At 56.0% G+C, this 11073-nt stretch overlaps 1 protein-coding gene and 1 long non-coding RNA gene across 3 annotated transcripts; both read left to right on the plus strand.

Moving 5' to 3' along the window:
- Nucleotides 1–298: 298 nt before the first annotated feature.
- On the plus strand, nucleotides 299–2230 carry LOC119114556 (uncharacterized). Of its 2 annotated transcripts, none has more exons than XR_005096041.1 (3): nucleotides 299–399; nucleotides 1380–1689; nucleotides 2103–2230. It is a non-coding gene; the product is annotated as an uncharacterized LOC119114556 (long non-coding RNA). The 2 variants fall into 2 exon arrangements; XR_005096042.1 differs by having other exon boundaries at nucleotides 299–385.
- A 4468-nt stretch (nucleotides 2231–6698) lies between these two features.
- LOC119114557 (SURP and G-patch domain-containing protein 1-like) lies at nucleotides 6699–10158 on the plus strand (the record flags this gene model as incomplete). The annotated part of the gene is given in 5 exon segments (XM_037238648.1): nucleotides 6699–6818; nucleotides 7240–7356; nucleotides 7358–7368; nucleotides 9026–9258; nucleotides 9261–10158. Coding segments are annotated over 5 exon segments (681 nt in total), but the record flags the coding sequence as incomplete, so codon positions are not given.
- Between the last annotated feature and the right edge of the window lie 915 nt (nucleotides 10159–11073).

An 11073-nucleotide genomic window follows, 5' to 3' on the forward strand; every position in this document is an offset into this window, starting at 1 on the left:
CAGAGATCCAACCACAGGGCGGCTCTGGACGAGTACAAATAAGTCCTTCGGGATAACCGTGATGTCCATCTCTATACAGCTGCTCTCGAAATGTTTACAAATCTGTTCAAGATATGAGCGCAAGCGCAATATTTATGCTCTTGACAAATCAGTCACGAGGACGTGAATCCTTCCGACCAATTGGAAAGTTCCTATGTTCAATCTCCAACTTGAGCTGGAAGGCGTGCGCAAGGCACTGAATAGTTGAGACGTTTCCGACGCTAAACCACTATCTTGTTTGCATTTCCACGACGGAGGGGTGGAGCGTGAGTAGGCTGCCGCCTGTGGGAGGTGGTTTGGTGTGAGGTGCTTGTCACCGTTCGTTGCATCCTGGGCAGTTAACGCGGTTAGTAGTTAATGGTAGGTTAAATCATGCTCAATTCTGGGTTGGTCCGCTCAGGGCGCAGAAAGTGAGATTTGCTAATTTACAGACCAGCGCTATTCTGCTACTCGTTTTTCATTCCCCGACATTGCTCAAAGGCGATTCCGTTCGACACACACTGAATTTTTTTACATTTCCATGTGTTATTTGCCGTATGCCCAGGTGGCAACACAGGCTGTTTGCTATTGGACAGTTAAGTCTGGCGGGTGCAAGATTTATGCTCTTGCAGATATCAGTACATGGCTCATCATGGAAGCAGCAAGTCCCAATCTGTTGTACCCCCTGGTTTCATTTTGTCCTTAAACAGAAAGGTAAAATGAGTATTTAAAAGCCGTTTTTGCAGTGTCACAGCAGAGTACAAATTTTTTAATTTTTCCTGGCACGGCCCTGGAATACAAAATTTCCTGGTGCACATTATACCAAGGAACATATATTTTTCCAGCACTGAACACATGGCTCATGATGGAAGCAGCCAGTCCTAAGATGCTGCACCTTCTAGTTTGATTTTGTCCATGAGCAGAGCAAAAAAATAGTTTTCCAAAAGCTGTTGTGTCTTAGTTGAGTACAAAATATTTCATCTTACCCAGCCATAATTCTGGGATCTAAAATCTCATGTTATACATTATGTCAGGAACCACTTATTTTTCCAATGCTGGCTGAATACTGGTGTGCAATCATTGAAGCCATGACATAAGATAGGAAAACCCCTGGAAAAATAAATTAACCAGAGAAATCAGAACCGTATGCTGTAAATCCCTATGTACCTGTGCCGCTCAAGAGTATTTGTTGCTAGATGCTTAACTAAGACCTTGCTTAGTTTCACTAGGATATCCTCTTTAAGGAGGGTACAAGTATGGCCTCTGCATTTGCACCACTTGCGTTTTCTCTCCTTTGCTTCAGATACATACCCAGCATGTGACACATTGTTTGCATTGGAACACTTGTGTACTGTTCTCAGGCCTAGCAGCTCTGCTGGCAGCCATCTGACACCTGGTCAGTGACATCACAGTCAAGATGGCATCGCGACCCAATCCGGCCGCCAAGCTAGCCGAGATGAGCCGACAGCAGGCCCTGATCGAGCAGAAGCGGCGCGAGATCGAGGCCCGCCGACTGGCTGCTGCCGGCGGCGGCGCGAGCGGCCCGGCTGCCGCCGCCGGCAGGGGTGGACCCTCGGCGGCCAGCGGCTCGCTGGCAGCGGATGGGCCGTCGGTAGCCAGCCTCAGCGCCAGCAGCAGCGCACGGCGCCTCTTCGAGGCACACAAGCAGAGGTGGGCGACGTCATGGGCGGCAACACTGGTGCGAGCGGGGAAGGGGGGGGGGGGGGCGCGGTGTCAGTGGCTGCTGCTCTGCTCCTTGGCCGGGGACAGCGGCAGACTCCGGCATGAACTCGTGTGCGTCATTCTTTTGTGCAGACTGCGCAACCCATGGCACCCAAGTCGCATTCAGGGAAATGCTCTTTGAAAGATAGGCTGCACTCTTGTCAATTTATTTATCTTTTCATATCTGTTTGGAGCTAGAGATTTATTTTTGTATTCCATAGCTGTGTGGAGCTGTTTGTTGGAGTTAAAGGTGTGGTTGGCTATCGGTACAGCCATACACAAGCTGTCAGTGCCTGGTTCGCCGCTGACACGATGGCCGTGCTTCTCTGGTTGTAATTTTCATCGTCATGTGACTGTTACAGCTTCCGCCCAGCGCCTAAGAGGCCTGCCAACACGGAATCGGCCCCTCCAGCTCCCAAGCTCAGTCCTGCAAACGCGTTTGAAAATGACGGCAGCTTTATGGAAATGTTTCGGCAGATGCAAAAAGCCCGTAAGTGTTTCGTTTTTCCTTGAACCGGGAAAGGCATTGGCATCTCTATGGTGTGAGCGCGCGTCATTGCGCAGGAGATACACATCGTCATCATTGCAGACCTTCGCTGGATTTTGTGTGAAATGGCGGCTGGCGCCGCCAGAGCCCTGGCAAGGGGAGCTCAGGTTTGACATGGATCCCCCTGGAAGTGAAAGCCCCCCCCCCCTCCCCAATCGCCGGACGTGGCCAGTTTTTCAATGAGGGCATGCGTTTCTTTGTTTTTTCATCTCTAACTGTAACAGAAGCCAGAAGCTTCCGCGAGATCAGTACGGTCTGAATTGTATAGTTACAAACCAAAGATATAATGCATTACGCGACTTCTGCTATACACATTTAGTAATAATAAGTCGATTATACGATTATGTATTGAAATGGGTAAACGATTGGTATTAACATGGCCAGACCATGTTTGTCTGAAATTTTCAACAGTCAGCTGGAATCAACATGTGATAAAGATTATGTAACGTAGTTTTAAACACGGGCGCTGGCAAATCTTAGCAACAAAAACCTCGACACGAGGCTTTCATCTTCCATAGGAAGCGCGGCGTAGGCTCCACGGCTTACACTAAGCCATGGCCAACGGGCGGGCCTGGACGCTGACTCGTCTGAGAACGAATACGTTTGAACGCCTTAGGGCATCAAATCGTACTTTTAGAAGGCAGTCTGGGCGTGTATTCCACCTGCGCGATTTTTAGATTGATTAGAGTGGACTGACCTTTACAGCACCGAGAAATGGTGCTGGAATCTGGCGTCGGAACTGGAAGAGAAACGGTAGAATGTTTATTCGGGTTACTGCGTTTGCTATGGTGCCCAGAGAGCAACTTAAAAAAATGCTAAAAAAGATACGCCCAGCCTATTCTTGGACGGCACAACTTTTTCTTATTTTGAAAGACATTGGGGAACGTGATTTCATTACGGTTGTCACGCGCACGCCACCCATCGCCTGGTGTTATCTGCACCGGCCAACGCCGTTCGGTTTTTTGCGCAAACTGCAATCCGGCCAGCGCTTTCATGGCTTCCGAGATCCGAGACACAAGGTGGGATCCCATGATCGATTTGGAGGCCCTTAGAGAGACACATTATTTCACATTAGTCCCTGACGCGGGAAGCCCTTGACTCGCGCAGCTCGCCCTGAATCGACGCAGGAACCCTCCCTTACGCAACAACGTCCCTTGTTCCCCGCAGGTTGGTCTGATAATTGGCACAGAGACTCGCAATGAGGCGGGGTGGAGGGCCCACTGTTCGACATTGGGGGTCCTGACTGGCACAGAACCTTTTCATTTTCTCATTGTGAACACTCATCATGATTTAGCACGTTTCCTTTCATTGTAAGAGGACCTCGACCAACTCAAGAGGCCTTCTGACATTCGGGGTCCCGTCCCTGTCGCTGTTCAAGAACCTCAAGACTCAGACCGACACGTAGCTCACCATTCGGTGTTGGTTGTCTCTGACCAAAATGGAGGTCTGCGCTGTTCCAGAGGAGTCCAGTTCTCTAAAGTCCTTAAATGGCGGGCCGCGGATTCGCGGCTTCTTGGGAAGAGGGTCCCCAGGGCCATACCGACGCGGAGCCCACATACCGACACATAGGCCCTTATCAGCTCACTGTTGGTCCCCGATCGGCGCGAAGGGCCCTCTGACGCTCATTTCAGGGCCCGGGCCCGTCCCGGAACTCGGGCCCCTGAACAAGACCCCGACCAGTCCTTCGTGCCCATAGGGCAATCAATCGGGCCCTTGCTCGTCGGTTCTGGTGGGCTTTGCAGGCATTTTGGGCCTCCTTGAACACTCACTGGCCAACTCGGTGCCTCTTGCCACCACAGAGCTCCCTGTCGGGAACTGGGGGGCCCTTACAGACGCTGCGGTCCTGACCTTACAAGTTGCTAAATTGTTAGCTCAAGCTTTGTCCCGCTTAGGGAATAGGCCCTCAGGCCGTGGTCGACGCAGAATGGGCTGTTTTTTGACTGGTGGTGTCTGACCGACATGTAGGCTTCTTATCACCTGAGTCCCTGATCAGCGACAGGGCCCTCTGGCTGGTATTGGAGTAACCGGCCATGCGGGCATGGACCCTTAAATACGACCTCTTGCTGACTTTCGGGCCCTCATAAATCCGGCCCGTATTATAGTGCTCGTGTCTTCTGTGGCCGCCCCTCCCCCCCCCCCCCCCCCCCCTGATTGCAACGCAACTTGCGGAGCACATTTCTTCACATGCGGCATGCAGTGTGTCATTTCAGGAGCACGCCACTCCACCACTGTTTTCCTGATGTTTCAGTTTGTAGCTTTATACATCACACAAACCGCTAATGCTTTCATTTTATGAACGTCTGATTGAAACCCTCTATCTGTTCTTGCCCCCCCCCACCCCCCCCCCGCCCCGCCTGCTCAGATCCCATCATTTTGTCATTCGTCGTCGATACGTGCTGATAGCGGCATCACAGTATTCTATTTCTTTCCCTTTAGTCCTCCCGCCGTATTGAGTGGTTATCCGCCGCCCGTTTCCAGCCCTCTCCCCGTGCTGTCCGGCCTGGCTGGTATCTCCAGTTCGCACCCAGCGCGAGTTCCCAGTCCCGGTGTGACGGCGCTGGTGCGCGCCGCCTGCGCCGCTGACACTGGCCGCTCCCGTGTTGCAGACGCGGCCCGCGGTACCGCCGACGCCGGCCGATCGTCGCAGCGGCGCCGGCGTCGCGTCGCCGTCCGGCTCCAGTACGTATGGGCGCGCGCCCGAGCCCACCGGCGTCCGCCGCCGCGCCCCGACGCCGGGCGGCTGCCGCGCACTGTGTCTCACCCGCGCGCCAGTCTCGTCTGCAGTTGGCGCTCCGGAGTGGCGGGAGCGGGCGCGGCGACGGCGACGGCAGCGACGGCCACGGCCACACGGCCATGGCGACGGCGACGGCGACGGCGGCTGAGAGGGCGACGCTGGGCAGCAGCGGCGCACGCAGGCCGAGCCGGTGCACCCCGACAGAGACGGTGAGCGCTGGAGAGCGAGGAGTCGGCGGGGGCGGACGCGTCTCTTAGCCGGCGTGTGGGATGGCTGTGGCAGTCTGGTTTGTTATTGGTTGGTAATGATTTTACGGTGCGTGTTCTTTGTCGCGGGCTGATGATGTCCCTGGTATTATGTAGCGTGTATTGGATTGCTACACACAATGCGTGCACATTTTTGCTCTGATGGTGCTGTGAAATTGGTACGTGTGGTATTTTCATCAACATCTTGTGTCTGTTCGTGGTTTCTTCAGACCGGTTAGTACCATCTGAATGGCCATGCAGCATAAGCTGACTTGTGAAAACCAACATTAGCCTAAAACGGTGTTGGCGTCCGGTGCAGCGAGCAGTGCGTGATGGCCTGACTTAGGCTAACCCGCCTATGGAGCAGAAGTGTTAAAACGTTACTTTTTTCCTAGTCGGGAGCTGCATTTACTCTCGAGAAATCAGACCTAATAGATTTACGCTAAATGACTGGAATCTCCTCGTGAAAATGTCACCGATATCAACCAAATAGATATCAAATGTCGAAAATATTCAACGATATTTTCAAATTGTTCCACACGCGGTTACCCTGGCACGATCCAGGCTCCAGGTCAGGCGCTCCGTTTATGTTATGTTATCAACATCTGCAACTGCTAAGGTCACGGGCTTCAATCTGGTGGCAACCAGAGCTAATGAGGGGTCCTGGCCTATGGAGCTGGACACATGCTGACCTATACAATGCAGGCGAACGTCGAGTGACTATTGTGACTGTCGTCGGCACAGCGCTCCGGCACGGGCTCTGTACCGAGCCGTGGCGCTTGTCACCGCGCTCCCCTGTGTGTGTGGGAGGAGGGGGCTCCTGTAGAGCGACCTCCGCCCTACGGCCGGGCACCTCCCGCGCTCTGATTTGAACTACAGTTGACATGCCACGTCTGGCGTGTGTTGAGAGCAGTGACACGTCCCTGGCGCCGGCGCGCCCGCCTCCCACCCGGCGTGCTCTGCTCTGACGCGATGGTTGCTGTATTCGGTGTGCTGACCTGTCGGCTGCGATAGACTCGGGCAGCGGGCGACGGCGCCGAGCGGAAGAGACGCCGCGGCAGCCGCTGGGGCGCCGAGGAGGAACCGGGCGCCCTGCCGCCGGCTGGCCTGGTCACGGCGCCCATGGGTAGGTGGGGCCGCCCACGGACCACACACACATACACACACACGCACGGTGCACGCGCGCGCGTGTGCGCGTTGCCACACAGGCGCCTCGCTCTGTGGTGAATCCACTGACGCACTGAGTCGTCACGAGATTGCGAACTGCCGTTGAGTTTCGAGCAGATCTGTTTAAAAAAGGACAGTATGCGGAGCGCCGTGTGGCATACCCCCCGCCGGCCAGCTGGAAGCCGTTGATGACTCGGACTTGGCTTGCCGGTATGGGCTGGTCGAACTTGCTGATGCAGTGGATGGCGGGCGCGTGTTGCAGTGACCCGACCCGGTGGCGCTGGTCAACAAGTCGCCGGAGCTGATAGCGTACGCCAAGCGCGTGTTCGGCAACGTGGACCTGATGACTGATGACCAGTGGAGACAGTGTCAGGACCAGATGAAGGTGAGGCCGACGACACCAGCCCAATAAAGTCCGAATGTCACGGGCGTGTGAAGGTCATGCGGGTATGCACAGTGTAAGTCATGGCCTCAGGCGCGTTGGTTGAAGCTAACGTGACCTGCGTGGCAGCGCGTCAGGGTGTCCACCTCCCAGCGCCGCCCGCTTGGCACTCGGACGGGTGTCTGCGCGAGACTCGCGCCGCGCGCCGTGACCGTCGCGTCGCGGACGGGAGGCCCTCAGCCCACGGCGGCTCGCCCGGTCGGTGACGCGAGACCCCGGCCCCGGAGCTGGTCCGAGACGTGGCGTCCCCGGTCCGGGACGCGTGAGTCTCACCGCGGCGGCGCACCCGAGGCCGCCGGCGCCCCGCCGCCGGGCAGGACGGCGCCCGCGCCCTGTGGTGACGGCGCCCGCGCGCGGCCGGCAGATGAACGTGCTGCTGCAGGACATTCAGAAGAAGAAGGCGGAGGCCGAGCGGCTCGAGCGCAAGGGCAAGGTCAAGTACGACTACGACTCGGACGAGGAGACCGAAGGTGGCACCTGGGGAGCACAAACGGTACGTGCTGGGGGTGGCCGGGCCGAGCCGTGGCCACCGGACGCCGGACCGCAGAGGTCTGGCCCGTGTCTGTACCGATGGGAGAAGCTGGTGTGTTGTCAGGTGTGCATGGCTTGAAATGGCCAGGCATGGTGGACGAATGCGCAGCCCTGTCGCATAGAAGCGGATGGGGTTGAAAAGGGCTGGCACAGCACCTAGTTGGAACCAGTTCAGCCATTTGCTAATTGCATGTTGTTGTTACATGTTGCATGCAGATGCTAGTTGCATGTGGTGCATCTGCTATAATTGGTGCACCCAGTTAGTGTCTAGAATTATGGCCAAGGACAGGTGGCCATATGTTGGGTTGGTACGATTTCTCGTACGGTAAGGTACGATTCTTCGTACAGCCAATCACGATGTTTTACCACCATGTGCTTGGATGATCATCGAGAAGTGAATACATATATTTAACAGGTTGCAAGTAAGCGTGTGTAAAGTAATGTGGATGATAAAATATGCCTCAAATAAATACGCGTTAGCTTGACAAAGTAATGCTGTATTTTTGGCACTGTGAGATGCATAAGCGGTACGAAAGAAGACTCAACAACCTCACAATGCATTCAGTGATGCAAGAGCTACCCTGTGCATGCTTTTGCAAGCGTGCATGCACGCTTTTCCGACGTTGGATTCAAGTGGTGGGTGGAGGGAACCATTAACCTTCCTGGGTGACGGAAATATCTTTTTTTTAAGTTTTACCGTGGGCTGGCATGGTACATTCGGTCGTGGCCTAACTATATGGTGGATCAGCCCATGCGTGTTGTAACAGTGGTTTTCAAACTTGTGCTACACAGCGTGTTCGCTTGTAGCTTGTACTTTTGCCATCTGCGGCCAACGGGTGGCTGCCGGCCGATCAAGCTCATCAACCTGCCTATTACAATTTTACTACTCAAGTCGCGTGTTGGAATCAGACGCGCTCTTCTGGTATTCTGATATTTCCGTCAGCCATACATCAGTTTAACCCCTTTTAGCAATGATGAACGCACCTCACTAATACTAACACTAACTGTAACACTAGCTCTACCTACTAACCTCACTATCTTACTAACACTCACTCAATGTGCAATTTATTTTGCTCTCCCGTTTTCTCCATCAGCGTAACACTCTTTCTGCGGGACTTCGTCTGCCAGTTTTTGCGACCAGCAGTTTTAGCAGGGTGTTGCTAACCGTCGTTACACTGCGCTGTGCCAAGAGGTCGACACCCTGAAGCCCGCACTGTGGCGTCGCGATGAAGCTCGTCACGCGCGAGCGGGGCCATTGGTGCGGTGGTGCAGCAGCCGTGGTCGTGCGAGGACACGGCGGGCCTCTGAGCCGAGGTGCTGGGCTTGTGCTGCGCTGGCATCCCCAGTATGAGATACGCGACTGTTTCATGTGAGCACGGATGTCCGCACAATGTGGCCGTTGTGGCCCTGACAATTTCCGTGCGCATGGAAAGTTGCTCCGTTTGAGAGTAGACCTTTGCTCACGGTTGCTGCAAGAGGAACGCTGTGGGACTCTGCGTCGCCGGCTCATCTAAACGCGTCTATATGTTTGGCGTGGATACAGCGGCGTGTGGTGCGCCGGCACTCTGCGTTCGATGAAATGCCCGTGCCGTTTACACGTACCTGACTGTGTCCGGCAGGCGCCAGGCTGAGATGACCGAGACACACGCCAAGGCCGAGGAGCTGACCCAGATGAACGAGGGCAAGCACCACATCGGCGACTTCCTGCCGCCCGACGAGCTGGAGCGCTTCATGGAGAAATGGCGCGCGCTGAAGGAGGACCGCGAGCCCGACATGTCCGACTACCGCGAGTTCCGCATCAAGGAGGACAACATGGGCTTCCAGATGCTGAAGAAGATGGGCTGGACGGAGGGCTCGGCCTGGGCTCGGACGGCAGCGGTATCACGGCACCCATCAGCCAGAAGCGCACGCTCGACCCGGCCGGCGTCGGCGCCAGCTCCCAGGCCGACGTCAGCAAGGAGGACGACGAGTTCGAGGCCTATCGCAAGCGCATGATGCTCGCCTACAAGTTCCGTCCCAACCCGCTCAACAACCCGCGGCGCGCGTACTACTGAGGGCGTGCGACCAATGCCCGGACATGCTGGGCGGGACAACGAGGGCGGTGGCGCGCCGGCACCACGGGGCGACGCTCGCCGAGGGCCTTGGTACCGATTCAGATGGACCACCACAGCCGCCGGGGAAGGCGGTTGGAGGCGTCGAAACGTGGAACGGCAACCCGGCGGTACGGGGCGACGCCGAACGGGTGTCAGCGAGTCATTTCCGCGTGTGCTGGTCAGGACGTTCGCGCCCGATCCACTTTTAGCGCATCGGAACGCCGCCGTGTGGATTAATGGCGCGGTGTGTTGGGCACGTGAGTGTGTAATCGGGCGATGACACCCGCCAGACGGACGATCGCCAACTGACAGCCGCCTCCCCAAATGGGACGCAGCAGCGTTGCCGTCTTAGTGCAGGACGGGTTCGCCGCCACGATGCCGGCTGTATTTTGCGCATCGGAACCTTTCGCGTGTCATTCAGACCGAAAGACGGCGTAAGCTGTCACATCTGTAGCACCGCGCGCGCCCTGTGGCAATACACTGGCGTGGGTCACCGGCGGCGTCTCTCAGCTTGGCTTGGTCAGGTGATAAAGGTCGTATTCTTCCCGAGAGATGTCGCTGGGCGCGTCAGCCATCAGGTCCCGCCCGTCGGACGTCTTCGGAAAGGCTATGACGTCACGAATTGATTGCGCGCCGCACACCAGCGCCACCAAGCGATCCAATCCTGAAATAGGCGAGCAGTTGAAGATAATGACACGGATTGATACGCGCCAAAATCGTGGGGGGCCAGTGGAACAACTGGGTGACAAAACACCATGAAAATACGAAATATCGTACTGCGATAGCTTTTACGCATCTAAAGACATGCAGTTCACGTACTAACTAATGGTTAAAGAATGGACAGTCATTCATTCGTATGGACGGACCCAATCGGGAGCACTTCTGAAATCGCTTCAAGCTACAAAAGATCGCCTCGCGGCATCGCACGGCGCGTTATCCTGGCATTCTGCGTGTTTTATCTTCGCAATCAAGCATCGACGCGCGGCTGGATGGCTACCCAGCAAACAACCATGACGCCACTTCAGTTTTCGGCCATTCTGGTGGAATGTTGGGGCGAACACACAGACATCAGCACCACGCTGTGCCTATTAGAACAATCAACCAAATCGTATAATCCTATTAGCACCTCGGCCGTCACATCCCCACATGTGACGCTCCATCATCCATCAGCTCCTTTGCCGGGTTCGTCCTGGAAGTACCCCCAGGAGCGGCGAGAGCGGCGCGGCTGGCAAGAGCCGCCAGGACATACCGAGCGCAATGCCTCCGTGCGGCGGGGCGCCGCTCGCCAGCGCGTCCAGCAGGTGCTGCAGCGGCGCGGTGTCCTCGCCAAGTACAGTTTCCAGAACGTGCCGCTGGAGGGCGGGCTCGTGAATGCGCATCGAGCCGCCGCCGATCTCCCAGCCATCCAGCACCAGGTCAAAGTGCTGACTGCGCGCCTGGGGAACACACGTTTCCGCTGGTGTGTCGCGGCCGTGTTATCGAAAGGGTGGCGACATGGGCGACCGCGCCAGCGCAAAACAGCAGCGGCATCCTTTGTTTGTAGAGACTTGTCCATCCATGACCTATCATGCAGT

The sequence above is a fragment of the Pollicipes pollicipes genome, unplaced genomic scaffold (genome assembly GCF_011947565.3).
Source record: "Pollicipes pollicipes isolate AB1234 unplaced genomic scaffold, Ppol_2.1 Scaffold_2654;HRSCAF=3108_pilon_pilon_pilon, whole genome shotgun sequence".
In the NCBI taxonomy this organism is placed as follows: domain Eukaryota; kingdom Metazoa; phylum Arthropoda; class Thecostraca; order Pollicipedomorpha; family Pollicipedidae; genus Pollicipes; species Pollicipes pollicipes.